Source organism: Penicillium subrubescens (genome assembly GCF_028828155.1).
Source record: "Penicillium subrubescens strain IBT 31985 chromosome Unknown utg000001l_segment0_segment0, whole genome shotgun sequence".
NCBI classification, from domain to species: domain Eukaryota; kingdom Fungi; phylum Ascomycota; class Eurotiomycetes; order Eurotiales; family Aspergillaceae; genus Penicillium; species Penicillium subrubescens.
The window spans coordinates 3,301,513-3,316,440 of NW_026643151.1; the positions used below are offsets into that span (position 1 = coordinate 3,301,513).

At 52.2% G+C, this 14,928-nt stretch overlaps 4 protein-coding genes across 4 annotated transcripts; 3 read left to right on the forward strand and 1 right to left on the reverse strand.

The window, feature by feature from the left end:
- Window positions 1-615: 615 nt before the first annotated feature.
- On the forward strand, window positions 616-1,479 carry N7473_001125 (uncharacterized protein; the record flags this gene model as incomplete). The annotated part of the gene is made up of 2 exons (XM_057147065.1): window positions 616-829; window positions 899-1,479. 2 exons carry the CDS (start codon window positions 616-618, stop codon window positions 1,477-1,479), a joined length of 795 nt encoding a protein of 264 aa, XP_057014951.1.
- A 3,050-nt stretch (window positions 1,480-4,529) lies between these two features.
- Window positions 4,530-8,665, forward strand: N7473_001126 (uncharacterized protein; the record flags this gene model as incomplete). Its single annotated transcript, XM_057147066.1, has 4 exons — window positions 4,530-4,843; window positions 4,930-5,280; window positions 5,375-5,529; window positions 5,591-8,665. The coding sequence occupies exons 1-4, from the start codon at window positions 4,828-4,830 to the stop codon at window positions 8,663-8,665; spliced, it is 3,597 nt and encodes a 1,198-aa protein (XP_057014952.1). The 5' UTR covers window positions 4,530-4,827.
- A 1,052-nt stretch (window positions 8,666-9,717) lies between these two features.
- On the reverse strand, window positions 9,718-11,224 carry N7473_001127 (retrograde cargo receptor ERV46; the record flags this gene model as incomplete). Its single annotated transcript, XM_057147067.1, has 3 exons — window positions 9,718-10,660; window positions 10,759-10,939; window positions 11,032-11,224. 3 exons carry the CDS (start codon window positions 11,222-11,224, stop codon window positions 9,718-9,720), a joined length of 1,317 nt encoding a protein of 438 aa, XP_057014953.1.
- An 884-nt stretch (window positions 11,225-12,108) lies between these two features.
- N7473_001128 (uncharacterized protein) lies at window positions 12,109-14,430 on the forward strand (the record flags this gene model as incomplete). The annotated part of the gene is made up of 3 exons (XM_057147068.1): window positions 12,109-12,570; window positions 12,760-14,325; window positions 14,386-14,430. The coding sequence occupies 3 exons, from the start codon at window positions 12,109-12,111 to the stop codon at window positions 14,428-14,430; spliced, it is 2,073 nt and encodes a 690-aa protein (XP_057014954.1).
- Window positions 14,431-14,928: the final 498 nt, after the last annotated feature.

Sequence of the window (14,928 nt, forward strand, 5' to 3'; positions counted from 1 at the left end):
ATCCTGGTTTTACATTTATCAGATTGGATCTCCCAATTCCTTGCGCTCTATGAAATCATTACAAGTATTGATATGGAAGCCTTGTCTAAACGGAGTATCGTGCATTCAAAAATCATGACAGATATCAGAAATCGAGGGACTCTCAAATCATGCAATTCATTGATAGGGCAGAGCCTGACATAATCGGCCTTCCCTCGAGTTCAGTGGAGGGCCCGCTGTGGGGTGATATTGAATGCATAGTCTTGAGGCTCCCAGTTGACCTCTTGGCAATGATTTAGCCAAGTATATTCTCATTGAATTGGGCCAATTGAAATTATCAGGTTCTCCAATCAACACTATTCCAGAGAGAAACCAAGATTTAATGTGGACTTTCCCTCCAAATCGGTCGTAATCCTACCTTCGCGGGGCACCAGGCCACTCGATAAGCGATAAGCGATAAGGGCTGCACGCCATCTCTTGCAGCTTCCCGATTCGTCGATTCCCCCGATTCAGAGTAGTTCTCCCACGCCCTCCACAGTTCAAATATAAGAAACTGGATATTACCCCGCCTGTCCGTGAGGAGAGTTTCAATTCTTGCATTTAACCAGCCTTCAATCTATACCTCTGTGCGACATCATGGCGGCTACCGGTGCTATGCTGGGTTCAACGAGCAGCTTTTCAACTCGTATCTCTCTCCGATGGGTCCCCGAGCCCCCAGCAGAGACGACCGATACAATTGTTCTCTCTGTGGGAGAGTATTTCATAGATTTGCGGATGGATAAGGCATCTGGCGCAATTGACTGGGCTATGGCTGGTACACGGATTGTTGAGAATCCGGGTGAAGTACCGCGTATGTTACCCCCCAAGATCTAGGCACGAATTCCATGATTCGATGAATCAATGCTAACAGTGCGCGCAGTTAATGTGCGCTTCACCCGCGAACTGGACTCTCTTAATGAAATCGGCATGGTCGACCCTGCCAACTTCAGTCCTCTGCCCAACGGCGATGATCTCGAAACTGGAGAGATGCCCCGCACCGATCTACCCGGCGCCCCCATGACGGCCTTCGAGGAGGTTTGGCGGGAACTGCCCTTCAGAGAGGGCCCCGAGGGTGCCAAGAAAGGTCTCTCGTGGATCCTCGAATCGGATGATAGCAACGTCAACGTATCCGAGAATGGAGAAGAGGTCACCGTGACCAAGATCTTTTTCGGTCGGATTTGGGGCACATATCTAGCCTTCCAGCAGGTCCAGATTCATTCTCAAGAGAAGGATGCGGAGGGTAGCTTGTCTCTGAAGAGGACCGGTGCTGAAGTTAGTGCGAGAAGGGAGGAATGGAGTTCTGGGTGGGAGGAGAAGTATGTTGTTGGTCCTGATGGAGCTACTCTGCCCTCGATGAAGAATGGGTTTGAAGGAGAGGGCCAGGGTTCTTGGAGGGTTCCTGGGGAGAAGGTGGTTATTCAAGGAAAGTCTTTTATTGTTCGGGCCTTTGAGGAGATTTAATGACCATGTTTGAAAAATGAGAATCGCGCGAGATTTTCCAATGAATGATTTGCTTTATTAGGTGCATTCATATAGATTATTGCCATACAGATCATTCAGTTAAGATGCGATGGATCAAATACGCTCTATGCTTTGAGATAAAGCAAAACATAGTATTTATGCAGGTGCTATGCTTGTATGACCCTAGCGGAGTATTCTTCACTGAGCGAGCTGCGAGGATACAGCAAGCTGATTCTTCCAGTTTGCCAAAATTTTGCACGAGGTGTACATATTGTAATACCGAGTGAACGCCGACTAGACCTGCACGTATAATCAGGAAGATTGAATCCATAATGTTTGTAAAAACTAACCTCCCCGCTGTCTCACCCTGATTCGTCTATAGTATCTAAAATCAAATACCACGTTGTGCGATCAATCATGACCCCTTGGACCATGTGCCAGGGTCTTGCGCCCTACAAATGGACCAGGACAGGGGAGGGGTGGGTGTCACTGGGTGAACATTGAAGGGGCAAGAACCTCATGACAGAGCCCTATTTGAAATTAACCACGAGATCCACCAACGTCTGGAATGGTGTATCCCCGGAAGTCTCCGTGTCTCACCTGAGACATCTACGCAAATTGTAAAAATAACCATGACTACAGTACAGTACTCCTTTGAATTCAATGAACGAGAAACCTCACAAAATATTCAGGTTGAAACAGCCCATCAACAAAGAGAAATCGTGAATGCGATTTTGTAGGTATCGGACACCAAACTCGAATGGGATTTACCCGGCGCCACGGGGTTGACTTACGCGTTGCTTATAGGGGTCGCAACTCGCGGGCAATGTCAGACAGACCCCATTAGCCCTATGAGAGAGCTACTTGTTGGCGCGCGACAGTGCATCGGATCGGAGCTTTGGCCACACATACCCTAAGAATCTCGAGTCAAGAATGTGGGCATCTACGCACTGATCTGGACATGGAGGGGTCAGGGATCCTTCTTTCTGGGGGATAGCAAACAATGGAGCCAATCTCGATCCCCCAGGCCAATCACCAGCAAATCAGGATGAATCACGATAACTGGGGAGGACCACCTGGACATGAAGTGCCGGGAGGACATCGACTCGGACCAAGTGTGCCAATGCCAAGTCTCCACCTGTGACCCCAAGACCAACTAACCAGTAAGTAACCAGCCCAAAAAGAGCATCGGTTAGGGCCTAAAAAGTAGTAAGTGCCAAATTGTGGCTGTTGGTCAGAGGTCTAATGCAGGAGTGCGTGCGAGGCAAGCCTCGAGGTACAGTAGGAGAAATAATGAGAAAAAGACCTGCATGTTCGTGATGAGTTTTCGGATCCTCGCATCTCAAGCTGAGGCGACCAGCGGGATCTTGGATGATCTCGGGTTCGGTGAGGCTGGGGGCCCACCGGCTTAGAGGAGAAAGCCTGGAACAAAGAACAACTTGCCGGGCAGGCAGCGGCCATGACAGGTACGAGGGGGTGCGACTGCAGCTGGATCGCCGAGCCTTCTGGATCTACCTGCAGGTATGCAGGCCCAGCAAGCGGGTAAGCTTGAAATCAACTCGCGAGGACAGGCAACTTGGGCCGTGACAGACCCGGCGGTGTGTGCGTCTTGGCCAATGTAAAGTGCCTCGCCGCACAGGCGTTGCGCGTCCCGGCAGAACGAAAAGGGAAAGAATTTAAATGAATCGTGAATGGGCCTTTGGGGTGGTCTTGGGCCGCGCTGACCCGCTTGAATTCGATTTCATTGGACTTTGTTGGATGATTTGATTTTCATTGGATCACAGGGGAAAGCCGGGAAAACTGGGTTTGCAAACTTTGGCCTTGTGGTGGTGTGTAGGTGTAGTACAGTACAAAATGTTAATGTTAATAATGTTAAAGTTGTGGTTTGGAAACGGAAAGTGGCGAGGGAAAAGGGGAGGCGGTGCCGAGAGATGGCCAGTGGCCGGTGGTGGCGGATTAAATCGAATGTTCCATGAGGAATTTAGGCCTGCCAGTATGGAGTATGTGGACTATGTATGGAGTACCAGAGAGCCTAAAATAGGCATCGCAGCAGAAAAGGGGGAAATAAGGCTACGACTGTGTGACCATCGTACATTACCATTATGTACTCTATTGTAACATTCCAGCTGTGTACTCCGTACTATGAGGAAGAATCAGAGTGAATCGTATAGTTTGAGCTTGGCTAAGACAGTGCTAAATTTGGGACTAAAAGTCTAAGACAGGTTGTCCCCCACCCGAGGGGTCCAGCATGACGCAGCATTACTGTATGTCTTTTTTTTTTTTTTGCTTTCGACTTGTCATGATAGAGTTTCAACAAAATGGTCGCTTTTAAGAGATAATGGTATTCTGTAAAGTGTTATGACTAGAAATGGAGTAACTACTCACCTCCTAATAATGAACTAGCGACCCCATATTAACAGCCGTAACTGAACTCCATCACTACTACTAGTATCTCCGTAAACTTAGTCGCTAAGGCCGTCCCACCAGCTGCCAATAGTCATTGCCTAGTGACGAAACTCTCTAGTGGTCTATAATCAAGGAGGGAAGAATCTCTGGAGTTCTTGAAAGAAACTAAACTCTGGCCTGGTTCCTGGGCGTGGTAATTATGGTTATGGCTGATTAGCAAGACCCACGGCCATGCGGCCATTTGCCTCCTCGATGGCATTATGGCATTATGGTATTATAGGATTACTCCGTAGTATCTCCCGTCTCCAGTCTCCGGACGGAGTACACGTCGTGATCACATTATTCTCCGTCGGGTCATGCTATCTTTCCTTTCTCTCTCTTCTCTGGTTCTTACTTTCTCTTTCCCAACCTCCTCTCGTTTACCCTTTCCCTTTTACCCCCTCTCCCACTACTGGAAGTGACCACTTGCTGAACCCGCTGCCTAAACCCAGTCCCGGCGACTGACTTTCCCAAGACCGCAACGTCATCACACCCGCTTGGCGGCGCCTGTCCAGCAAAACTTCCTGCCGACTTTCTTGGTCCACGTCCAGGTTCTCTTGGTCTTTTTTAGTACTGGCTCCTTATTCTTATTATCCTCCACGCCAGTGAACCCTTCCCCCCCTCAATCTATCCAAGGAGACCCCTTTTGTTCACATGTCCCCCTCCATGGATTAATTTGCTCCTCCGTGTTTCGGTTCTAGCGGGCTTCTTAGCTCCACCACTCTCCCTCCTCCGACCTAGACCGTGCGCTACTGTCTCCTTCTCCAATTGTCCTCTCGTTGCCCCCTGTATCTTCTCGGATCTTCGCCCTTCTCTCTTTTAGAGACGTTGCGCAGCTCCTTCAGCGCTGGCGAAAGGCCAGATTGAGGATTTGGCTGGTGATCTATTCACCCACCCGACGTCATGGGTCGCTCGCGTGGTAAGTGAACCGTTGACCTGCTTCCGCTGGATCGCAAGCTTTCGGCATAACGGCATTACTGACTCGCCCTTGCGTCCTCGCTTTAGTCCTTTCGTTTATGTCAACCTGGGGAGGATCCAAGAACAATGACTCCGGAAAGGAGAGTAAGCGATCCTCGCGCAACATTACTCCCGCCGAAACACCTCCGAGGTGGCAGACGCCTTCGCCTGATACCCCATCTCCGCCGTCGGAACTGTCGCCTGTCGGTGGCTCCAACCCTCGCGGCGAGGGAATTAGTTCGCGCCCGGCGTCGATGATCTTCTCGCGCAACCCGCCGCTCATGACCCATGAGCATGATACTCCACCGGAGCTCTCGCCGATCTTCTCCTTTCTGAATATCCACACCAACAAGGTCTATCATGAAGGGTATTTCTTGAAACTGAATGATCAGGATTCTCGTATGTTGAAATTATGCGATGGAATGCTCAAACATGCATTTATCATTCCCCCTCTCTGTGTGCGGGGAAATAGTAAGCTGATTAAGATGCGCAGATGGACGACCTTGCGGCGATCGACAGTGGGTAGAATGCTACGCCCAGCTTGTCGGCACCGTCCTTTCCCTCTGGGAGGCTGCTGCGCTGGACGCAGCAGGCGGAGAAGAAGTTCCCGCGACTTATATCAATCTGGCGGATGCGTCGATTAAGATGGTATGCTCTTAGTCAAGCTTGCGGTCCCATAATTATACGCTAATACCATAACTCTGGCTAGATCGAAACGCTACCCATTAGAAACGGAGCCGTGCAACCATTGAAGAACGTCCTCAGTCTATCCTCCGCGGGGAAGAACCGATATTTGCTGCATTTTAGCTCCTTCCACTCGATGACCCAATGGACTGCAGCCATTCGTCTTGCCATGTACGAACATACTTCTCTCTATGAAGCGTATACTGGCTCCCTCATTGCCGCTAAAGGTAAAACTCTCAATGGAATCCAGTCCATTCTGGCACCCACCAAGTTCAAGCATGAGGATTGGGCGCGAGTGCGATTCGGCGCTGGCACGCCCTGGAGGCGATGCTGGTATGTCATTAACCCACCAGATGAGAAGGAGCTCCAGAAGGCCCGGAAGTTGATGAAGAGGTCTGCATACGATCGCTTAACGATGCCGGTCACCGGCAGTATCAAGTTCTACGAGACGAAAAAGACGAAAAAGGTGCAGCCAATTGCGACAGTGACGCATGTTTACTCGGCATATGCGATCTACCCGCAGTCCAAAGCGCTCATTGATCAATCTACGTTGGTGAAGTTGGAAGGTCGGATCACCCTGCATTCAGGGCCTCAGACGTCGGCGGAAGGCTTTGTCTTTGTCATGCCCGAGCTGCACGCTGCGGTCTCCGGCTTCGAGATGATGCTTCGTTTCCTATTCCCAACTTTCGATACCTTCAACCTCTACGGCCGTCCGACTCGCCTGGTGGCCGACGTGAACCATATCAAGAGTATCATGTTCGCCTTCCCTAAGCAGCGCCGCTACGGATACTTGGAAGTCTTGGATATCACCAATCTTCTCCAGATTCCCGGAAGCCAGGAGTGGAGCGAAGCCGAGTGGAGGAAACAATTGAAGGATGCCACGCAGAAGCGGATGAGCACTGGCCGAAGTCGGACCAATAGTGTGAACAGCAGTCGACCTCGCTATCGTGCTAGCATCTCTAGTCGCCCGGGTGAAAGCTCGTTGAATGGATCCCGTCAACACCTTCCTGCTCCAGACTCTAAACCCGAATTCAATCATTCTGCAGAGGCGATTATTCACGAAGTTCCTCGGAACGATCCTGTGGGCTATCATTCTAGGGGAATGTCGGATACCACAGGTCTGCAGACAGGGCCCAGACATGGCTACGGCTCGTTGATTGAAAGCTCCCCTGATTCATCAGCCCAGGATCTGGTGCAGCGTGACCGGGCGCAAGCTTTGGCTGGCCCTATCGCTGAACGGATCAGCTCTGAGAGTGATCGCAATTCGGGACTGCTTGAACGTCCATTCGAACTTGAAGAACAGCTTCCTCCCCGCACGCCGCCGTCCCCCGTCACCAAGCCGCCGACTTTCGCACATGGGCCACGAGAAATGCCTACCAACCGCCCGAAAACAAGCAATGAGCAGAGACTGGCTAATAACCGTATGTCTCATACGACTCTAATGCAATTCCATCAGGTTGGGAAAACGGGTATGGAAATGGACGGTGCTGCACTCGCATACCAGGATCCCCACCATTACTACCAGCAACAGCACCCTGATACCACCATGGATCAGCGGCTCCAGCAGATCCGCGACCAGGCCCATTACCATGTCTACGCCCCGCAACCCGTTGCAGCAAGAGGGTCTCCACTTAAGAACCAGTCTAGTGACGAGGGTCTTGCTTTCCCTTCGCGTCAAGTACCTACTTCAGAGCAGCGTCCAGTTACTCCCAGCACAGGCACTCCCTCGCCTCAACGAAACCTACAAATCGACACTAGCAAGGCTGTCAAGCGTAAGCCTCTCCCGCAAAGACAGCTCTTTGGTGGGCCACCCTTGTCACCCGATGGAGGAGAGCCTAGCTTTGATGACCTGCGCCATACCCTGGATGAAGATGCCTTGAACCGAATCGCCCCTCATCTTCCATCTCCAATGTCCCCGACCCCCAATGAGGAGGAGAGCGTGTATGATGATGCGTCTACGGTCTCTCCTGACTATGCGAGCACCCATGAGTCTGTCTACAGTAAAAAGTCTGCCAAGCGCATGGGTGTTAAGAAGACTGTTGGTGAGCCAGCCAAGCAGGATCTTGTCATCGGCGATGCTCGCTACGCGACCGACAAGCCAGCAGAGCCCAACCCAGATATTCCCACCGTTGACTTCGGTCCAACACTGACCTATATGCCCACCACCGGACGTCCGACCACTGGCGACACTTTGAAAAAGGCTTCGCATCAACGGAACGAGTCTGACTTCAAACTATATGTTCCAACGAGCCCCATGGAGCGCGGTCACGTTCGCTCTCCAAGCCAGGAAGAACGTCGACGTAGTGTTCTCTGGCAGCCCGGCATGGCCAGCGGTCGTCCCACGACCCCCGGAGGCGGTCTTACCCCAGAGCAGTTCGTGCAGCAGCGAGCCGCACCTAGTCCTCCGGTGCACATGCACCAGCGTGTCCCGTCAAACAACAGCCCACCTCCAGCACGTCCGGTATCGGGAGATTGGACTCGACCTCACTCCCGCATGACTTCCTATCCGGATGCCAATTACCGCCCCTCCTCTCGTGGTGCCAACACGATGATCACCGGCTACAATGATGTGGGGAACCACCTTTCTGCTCGTGAGCAAGAGCATGTCGCCCGCATGACTGGCTCGTCGTTCTTCGATATGTCGACCAACACCAACAAGCCTCAGCCTCAAGTGAATCCCATGGGTCTCGTGTCAACGATTGATGCCCGTGAGCGTGAGAGGCGTGAAATGAAAGAGGGAATGTCGAACCAGATGGTACAGCATGCTATTGCACAGCGCCAGCAGCATCAGCAATACCAGCAACAACAACAGCAGCAGCAACAGCACCACCAGATGATGCAGCACCCACAGCAATATGCATCCCAGTATGCCCCCTCGGTGTACCCACCCCCGACTCGGGATGGGATGTACAATCTCCCCGGCGCCAGCCAAACCTGGGACGCCCTCCACCAGATGAACCGTTCAGATGAACCCCGCCGGCGGTCTTGGTATGGCCAGCTCGCCCAGGCTTCCTCGCAAGTACCGCCAAGTTACCAGCAGAGCCAGCACTTTACTCAGCAAGGTGGCTACCCTGCCAACTACAATACCACGCATTCATAAAACATTACGATCTCCTACCTGTTTTGATGAATCGCGCCCAACTTAAACTCAACTCTACTTTACGCTACTGTCCTTCCAGCCCCTTTCCTTTCTATTTCCTGTTCATACTTGAAACTGCATACCCTCCCAACTTAGATCTAGACTTTCTGCACACTTCTACGGTCCTCGATCCCTCGTCTTCACTTTTGTTCCTTTCCTGTCCTGTTGAAACTTGCATTCATTCCCCGCACTATCATTTTCTTTTCTTTTCTTTACTACAGTCATATCGTGTTTATCATCATCTTTGCATTGCGCATCAGAAATGGAGTTGCAGATTTGGTTTGGCGCATTGGGGGTCTGCTTCTCTTCTTTTCTTGTTGCATGCGGTTCTGTTACTCCTCTCATTGTCATTGTTTATCTCTTAGGTTTTTATGCTGCCGCTTCTACCTCACCGAGTGCTACATTTTCTTTCTTTGGGTGGTTATCATCCCTTTTTTTTTGTCTGTAACTTTGATTAGAGTTGTACAGAATGGAATTCTTGATACAGGCTATTTTTGTCTCCTCTTCGTAGATTGGTAGTGTAGATCCGGGGGTCATATATGCTAAGTGTTTATAAGTACTTTCTACATTGTTAAAGAGTCGTAGGCCTGACTACTTTCATTGCATGCAAAAAAGCAGAACTCTCTCGCTGAGTATACATGCGCAGTCTTCGAGCACAGCATGTTGTGATGCGATCATTTCTTACCCTGCGTGACCGAGGTGCTCGTCGGGCCCGCGGGGAGGTAGTATGTCGATTTCTGTACACGATACCTATTGGGAGAATGAATATAGGGTTCGAAGGAACATAAAACGAGTAGCTGCTCAACAAGGCAACCAGTACTTCCTGATAAATCGATACGTACATACACCGAAACCAAAAGACACAAAAAGTCAAAAATCAATGTATAAAGGTATCCCAAAATAACGCCACGAATGCCCACCTTCCTCCCGTCTCCTGACTTTTCTGGGGCGGAGGTTACAGTGGGTATGCGATGCACTCCATGTCTCTCATTTCTGAGCCAAGGGGGCAGAATTTAGTTGGAGTGCAGCTTCTTGATACGCATACCACCCTCGTAGAGACCACGATCCAAGGCCGCGGCCACCGTCAGGGTACCACCGATGATGGCACAAACACCAGTCAAGAAACCGGTGAACGTCTTGGGACGGGTTTCGCGGTTGATGACCTTCATAGGGGAAATATCGTAGTTGAAAAAGACGCCGGGAATACCGCCAGAGGCGTGCATGCGCTCCTTGTGGCCCTCGGCAGCATCGTCGCCGCCCACGAGAGGGCGCTTGTGCGAGGTCACAGAGTACTGGTGTGCTTCAATGCTACCCTGGGAGCCGTAGGCGAGACCGTGCGCGCCAAGAGGAGCCTTATCATAAGCGCTGTGGATCGCAGACGAGAATGTCGGGTCCCAGCCCAGGGGCAGATAGGAGGTCGAGACAACCTTGATGAAGTACATAAAGTTAAAGGCGGGCTCCTCGGTGACCTGCTTAGTGTCGTCCAGCGGGTTAGTGTGGTGGTGGTCAGTCCATTGCCAACGATCCGCAAGTTCAGCAGGGAGTTGAGGACCGAATCGAAGCTCGTGGATCTCGTGGGTCATGGTGTGTTGCTCGGGCGAGGGCGCATCGCGCATGAAGTAGTTGTCCATATCGTGGGCATGCATGTTTCCAGTTGTGTAGCTGCGACCAGGAGCGATATGGAAGTTGCCCACCACCTTGTTGACTCGGAGAACGCCTTCAATGCGGCAGCCCTCGCGCCGTTGGGCCAGAAGCTTCTCGCCGTACCCCTCACGAGTACACTGCTCAACGTTGTCGCCAATGCCGAATGCCCATTGCTTGTTTGCGTATGCCTCGCGCACTTCGTCGCAGGTGCTACAGCAGCCTGCTTTGATCGCATTTGGTGGCGCATCTGCTCCATAGCACTCACCACAGTAGTCTGGGGCCAGATGCGCGGCGGCATCGGCTGGGGAGTGCCTGCAAATCAATGGAAGACCCAGGTGAGCTTGTGATCAACATGTTGCGCGGGTTGTTGGTGCAATTGGAGGCATCTTCTTTCGGGAAATTAAACTTACAAGTCAAGGGCCTGGACATCAATCACTCGACCTCCTTCCGCAGCTGGAGCCAGGCGGACTTTGTTCACGCCATGTGCCACACCGACCTGCATCTCGCCAGACACATCCATGACGTCCAGGGTCAATAGCTCACAAGGCAGTCGCGGGAAGGTCATGTTCAAATGGATCTCCATCCTTTCTCCTATATCAAGGCGAACCCCTCCACGTCAGCTTTGTTGCGAATGCACATCGACTCGCCTCGAGCATCCTTGATTCAAGTTCTCCAATGCGTACCTCTCGACTTGTCCACAATGAGCTCGGGCTGAACAACCACTCGGCGATAGTCAGCCCATTCTCCCCAGACCAGCCACAACACTACCAACAACGAAGCTATAGTGATGATGCCGCCGGAGTTGGTGCGAATGCGCGCATCCTCGACGGTTTTGGCGAAGGCGTCTAGCCTCGTGAATCGCGACTTTGCGGGCATCTTGCGGGGCAATTGGCGAGCATAGAGTGATCCGAAGATCCAGGGAATGAACGAAGGGGAGTGGTGCAGTGACTCGTGGGATTTCTAGAAGATAGCGTGGGGAGAAGTTAGCTAGGGCCTCATGAAACGCGCAAGCTCCGTGAGTGAACGGGGGGAAGTATTTCACAAGTATAATATCGAGATATTGTTTCAGAACTCCCATAGATGCACATACCTAGCAAGAGTCAACTCAATTGCCTCTTTAGCCCCGTTCGTCCTCGAGCCCGACTGAGATACTGCAAGCTGGCTAGATTGATCTCCGCCGTATACTCGGAACCAAGGGCAAGCCCGATTGTATGGGAATTACCGTATTAATCTGAACAGCAGTGAAAGGACAGAAGACAATCGCTCATTGGCTGCCTGATCCCGGGCCAAGGCAGCCCGGCTGAGTCATCTCCACAAGTCACCTGACGGCTGCCTATCCGCACATCGATCAACCACGTGACCCCGTGCGTCACTTTTTTTTGGGCTTCACGATTCACTCCGCGACTGCCTTGAGAAAGCTGGAGGCACCCTCCGCTGCCTGAATCGCCTCTACTTCCTTGTAAACCTCATCTCCTCATCCCTGCGATTCCTCTTTTCCTCTTTTCACCTTCTTCCCTCCAACAACTCTTCCGATTCTCCTGCAGAAGAATCGAGCCTTCCTACTCGATTTGAGGCGCGCAACGCGCAGTCCACCTGACGAATCGGCCTGAAAGGCCAACGTCCATTCTTTCTTTCTTTCTTTCTTTCTTTCTTTCTTTCTTTCTTTCTTTCTTTCTTTCTTTCTTTCTTTCTTTCTTTCCTCCTTTCTCTTCCCACACCGGCATCTCTCACTCTCCCGTCTCTTGTTCCCCCGGGCCAACATGAAGACCATGAAGTCCCGCCGCTCAGGTGGTGACCGCGGGGGCATTCGCAAGCGGGGCCCGATTCGCACCGACCGAGATGGTGACATGGACATGGATGCCCCCGGCGGTCGGGGAGGCAAGAGGGGTGGTCGTGGTGGCCCTGGTCGTCCGACTGGGTCTGGTTCAGGCTCTGGCGCTGGAGTTGGTCGTCCCGCTCGCTCTGGCGGTGATCGTCCCCAGGCACGCGACAAGACTCTGGAGGCGATCCAGAAAGCAATCTCGAATACTCGGGATTCCCAAGTCAGCATCCGCCAGGGAAAGAACGCCGCGCCAAGCAACCTGGAGCTGTTCAGCGTTCTTGGCTGGAAGGAGAGCAAGGTCTCATCCCATCGCGATGGGGGCGTCGAAAACCTTATCGCATTTCTCGAGAGACGGATGAACGCCCATTCCAAATCTGGACCCCGCGCTAGAATCACAAAGGTATGTTCAACATGCGAAGGAGCGATCGCATCAATCACCAACCTCGACACTACCCGAACCGGCGTTTCATGTGTTTTCAAATGATGGCAAACCGACGGCCGACTTTCCTCAGCCTTCCTGGCTTTTTCTTGTTCTTCAACCCACTGCGCTTCACAAGGTCTTTCGTGCCTTGCTAACATTCGATAATAGTCGCGCGTCGAAGGCGACTCTCTCGTGGTGTTCGTCCGCCCCGACTTGTCGGACAGGATGCTTCGGCTTCATGACAGTCTTTTCGCGGGTGTTCACCTCGTCGTGGAGCCCTACGACCCCTCTTCAAGTGCCGTTCTTGATCGCGAATTGGGCACTGCCACCGGCACCTCCCCTTCTACCGCGGACACCAAGTCCAAGATGACGTTGATCCTGTCCAAGCGTTACTATCCGGATACCAAACTCCTCGACCTCTCCAAACTCTCAGCCGACCCAGATCTGGTGGCCATGGGCATTTTCAACCAGACTTCGACCGAGTCCAAGTTCTTCCCTGCTTTGATGAAGGTTTGGGAAATGGGATTCACCAACGCAGCTCAGCGACGAGAGGCCGTGGAGAGCGTCAGTCTGGCTCACAATTCCCTCACAAACGTCACGGCGGTGACCACTCTCTCCCAGACCTTCCCGGATATCAAGAACCTGGACCTATCCCACAACAATCTCAAGGATTACCGGTCGATAAACGCATGGCGCTGGAAATTCCGCAACCTCGAATTCCTTGATCTGACCGAAAACCCGTTCAGTGCTGAGCCAAACTTCAAAGAAACAATGATGAAGTGGTATCCAAAGTTACAGACCTTGAACAATGTTATTGTTCGCACTGCAGAGGAGATTGCGGCTCAAAAGAAGACGCCCATTCCTGTCCAAGCACCCCACTTCCAGGACGATGGCCAGATCGCGGAGAACTTCATTCGTGCCTTCTTCACTCGCTACGACAACAGTCGGGACGAACTCGTCAAGAGCGTCTACGACTCTCAATCAGAATTCACCCTGAACGTCAACACCTCCGCTCCCAAGGCTCAGCAGACTGAATCTGCAGGCTGGGACCCATACATCAAGAAGAGCCGAAATCTCCTCAAAATCAACCACCTTCCTGCGCGCATGTCGCGTGCCTACACTGGTGCGGATAAGATTCTCGAACTATGGAAGAGTCTCCCGCAAACCCGGCACCCTGATATGTCCGCACACCCAGAGGAGTATTTGGTTGAGTGCCATCCAGTCCCCGGACTCCCCGACCCCACTGGACAAAGCCCTACTGGTGTAGGTGGTCTCATGATCATGGTCCACGGAAAGTTCGAAGAAAGCGTCGGCGGCAAGGTCGAGACACGCAGTTTCGATCGAACCTTCATCATTGGCCCCGGTGGTGGCATGGGCGGCATCCGAGTCATCAATGACATTTTGTGCCTTCGAGCCTACGGCGGCCATGAGGCTTGGAGCCCGGAGAACCAGGCTATTCCTTACGCCACGGCTCCTGTCGCTCCCGTTGCCGGTGCTGCACCCGTCGCTGTCCCTGCACCTGCAGCCGCGGTGCCCGCGCCCGTCGCCCAGCCTGGTATCCCGCAAGGATACGGTGCCCCTGCTCCTGGAAAAACGGACGCCCAGGTCCAACAGGAGCTGTTGGTGGCACAGATGAGTGCCAAGTCGGGCATGACTCTCCAGTTTTCGGAGATGGCCCTGTCTGGCAATGGCTGGAACCTGGATGCTGCTTGGAAGAATTTCGAAGAGCTCAAGGTATGCACCCTTACTTGAACTGATATACTGAAATACCAAGACTAACTCATTTACTATCAGGCATCGGGGTCGCTTCCTGCCACCGCTTTCCTCTCTCCGGCCTAGGCGGTCTCTCTCACCCGATCGCGAGGCCATATCTCTAATTCGCTTCTATTCCGTGATGGAATGGACTGAAATGTGACTATGGATCAATGCCAGAGTCACCGGGGGAGTTTGCATGCTACAAGGAACGATGGTAGTGTTGGTGGCTTTCTGAATTTTGCATTGCTCAGGCGAAAGGGCAAGGATTTCATGAACATGTACTTTAGAATCTTAACATATGCCACACGTGGTCAATGACAATGAGAAATATCAATCTCAAACCCATAGTTCCAGACTAATTTAAACTGTAAGATAGTAGATAAACAACATGGTCGAAGATAGATACAGTCCTGTGGTGGGGGGTTATACTTCCCCAAACTACCGCTGTTTGGTTGCGTAAGATGCCAAGCTGCCCCCGACCCCCCGAGCCACCTGGCCCGCGAAGACATGCGACCCGCGTTGGACATCTCCAATTCCCACGGTCTCGGTCCTCACACAATTCGCATTGGCTTGACACCGAAC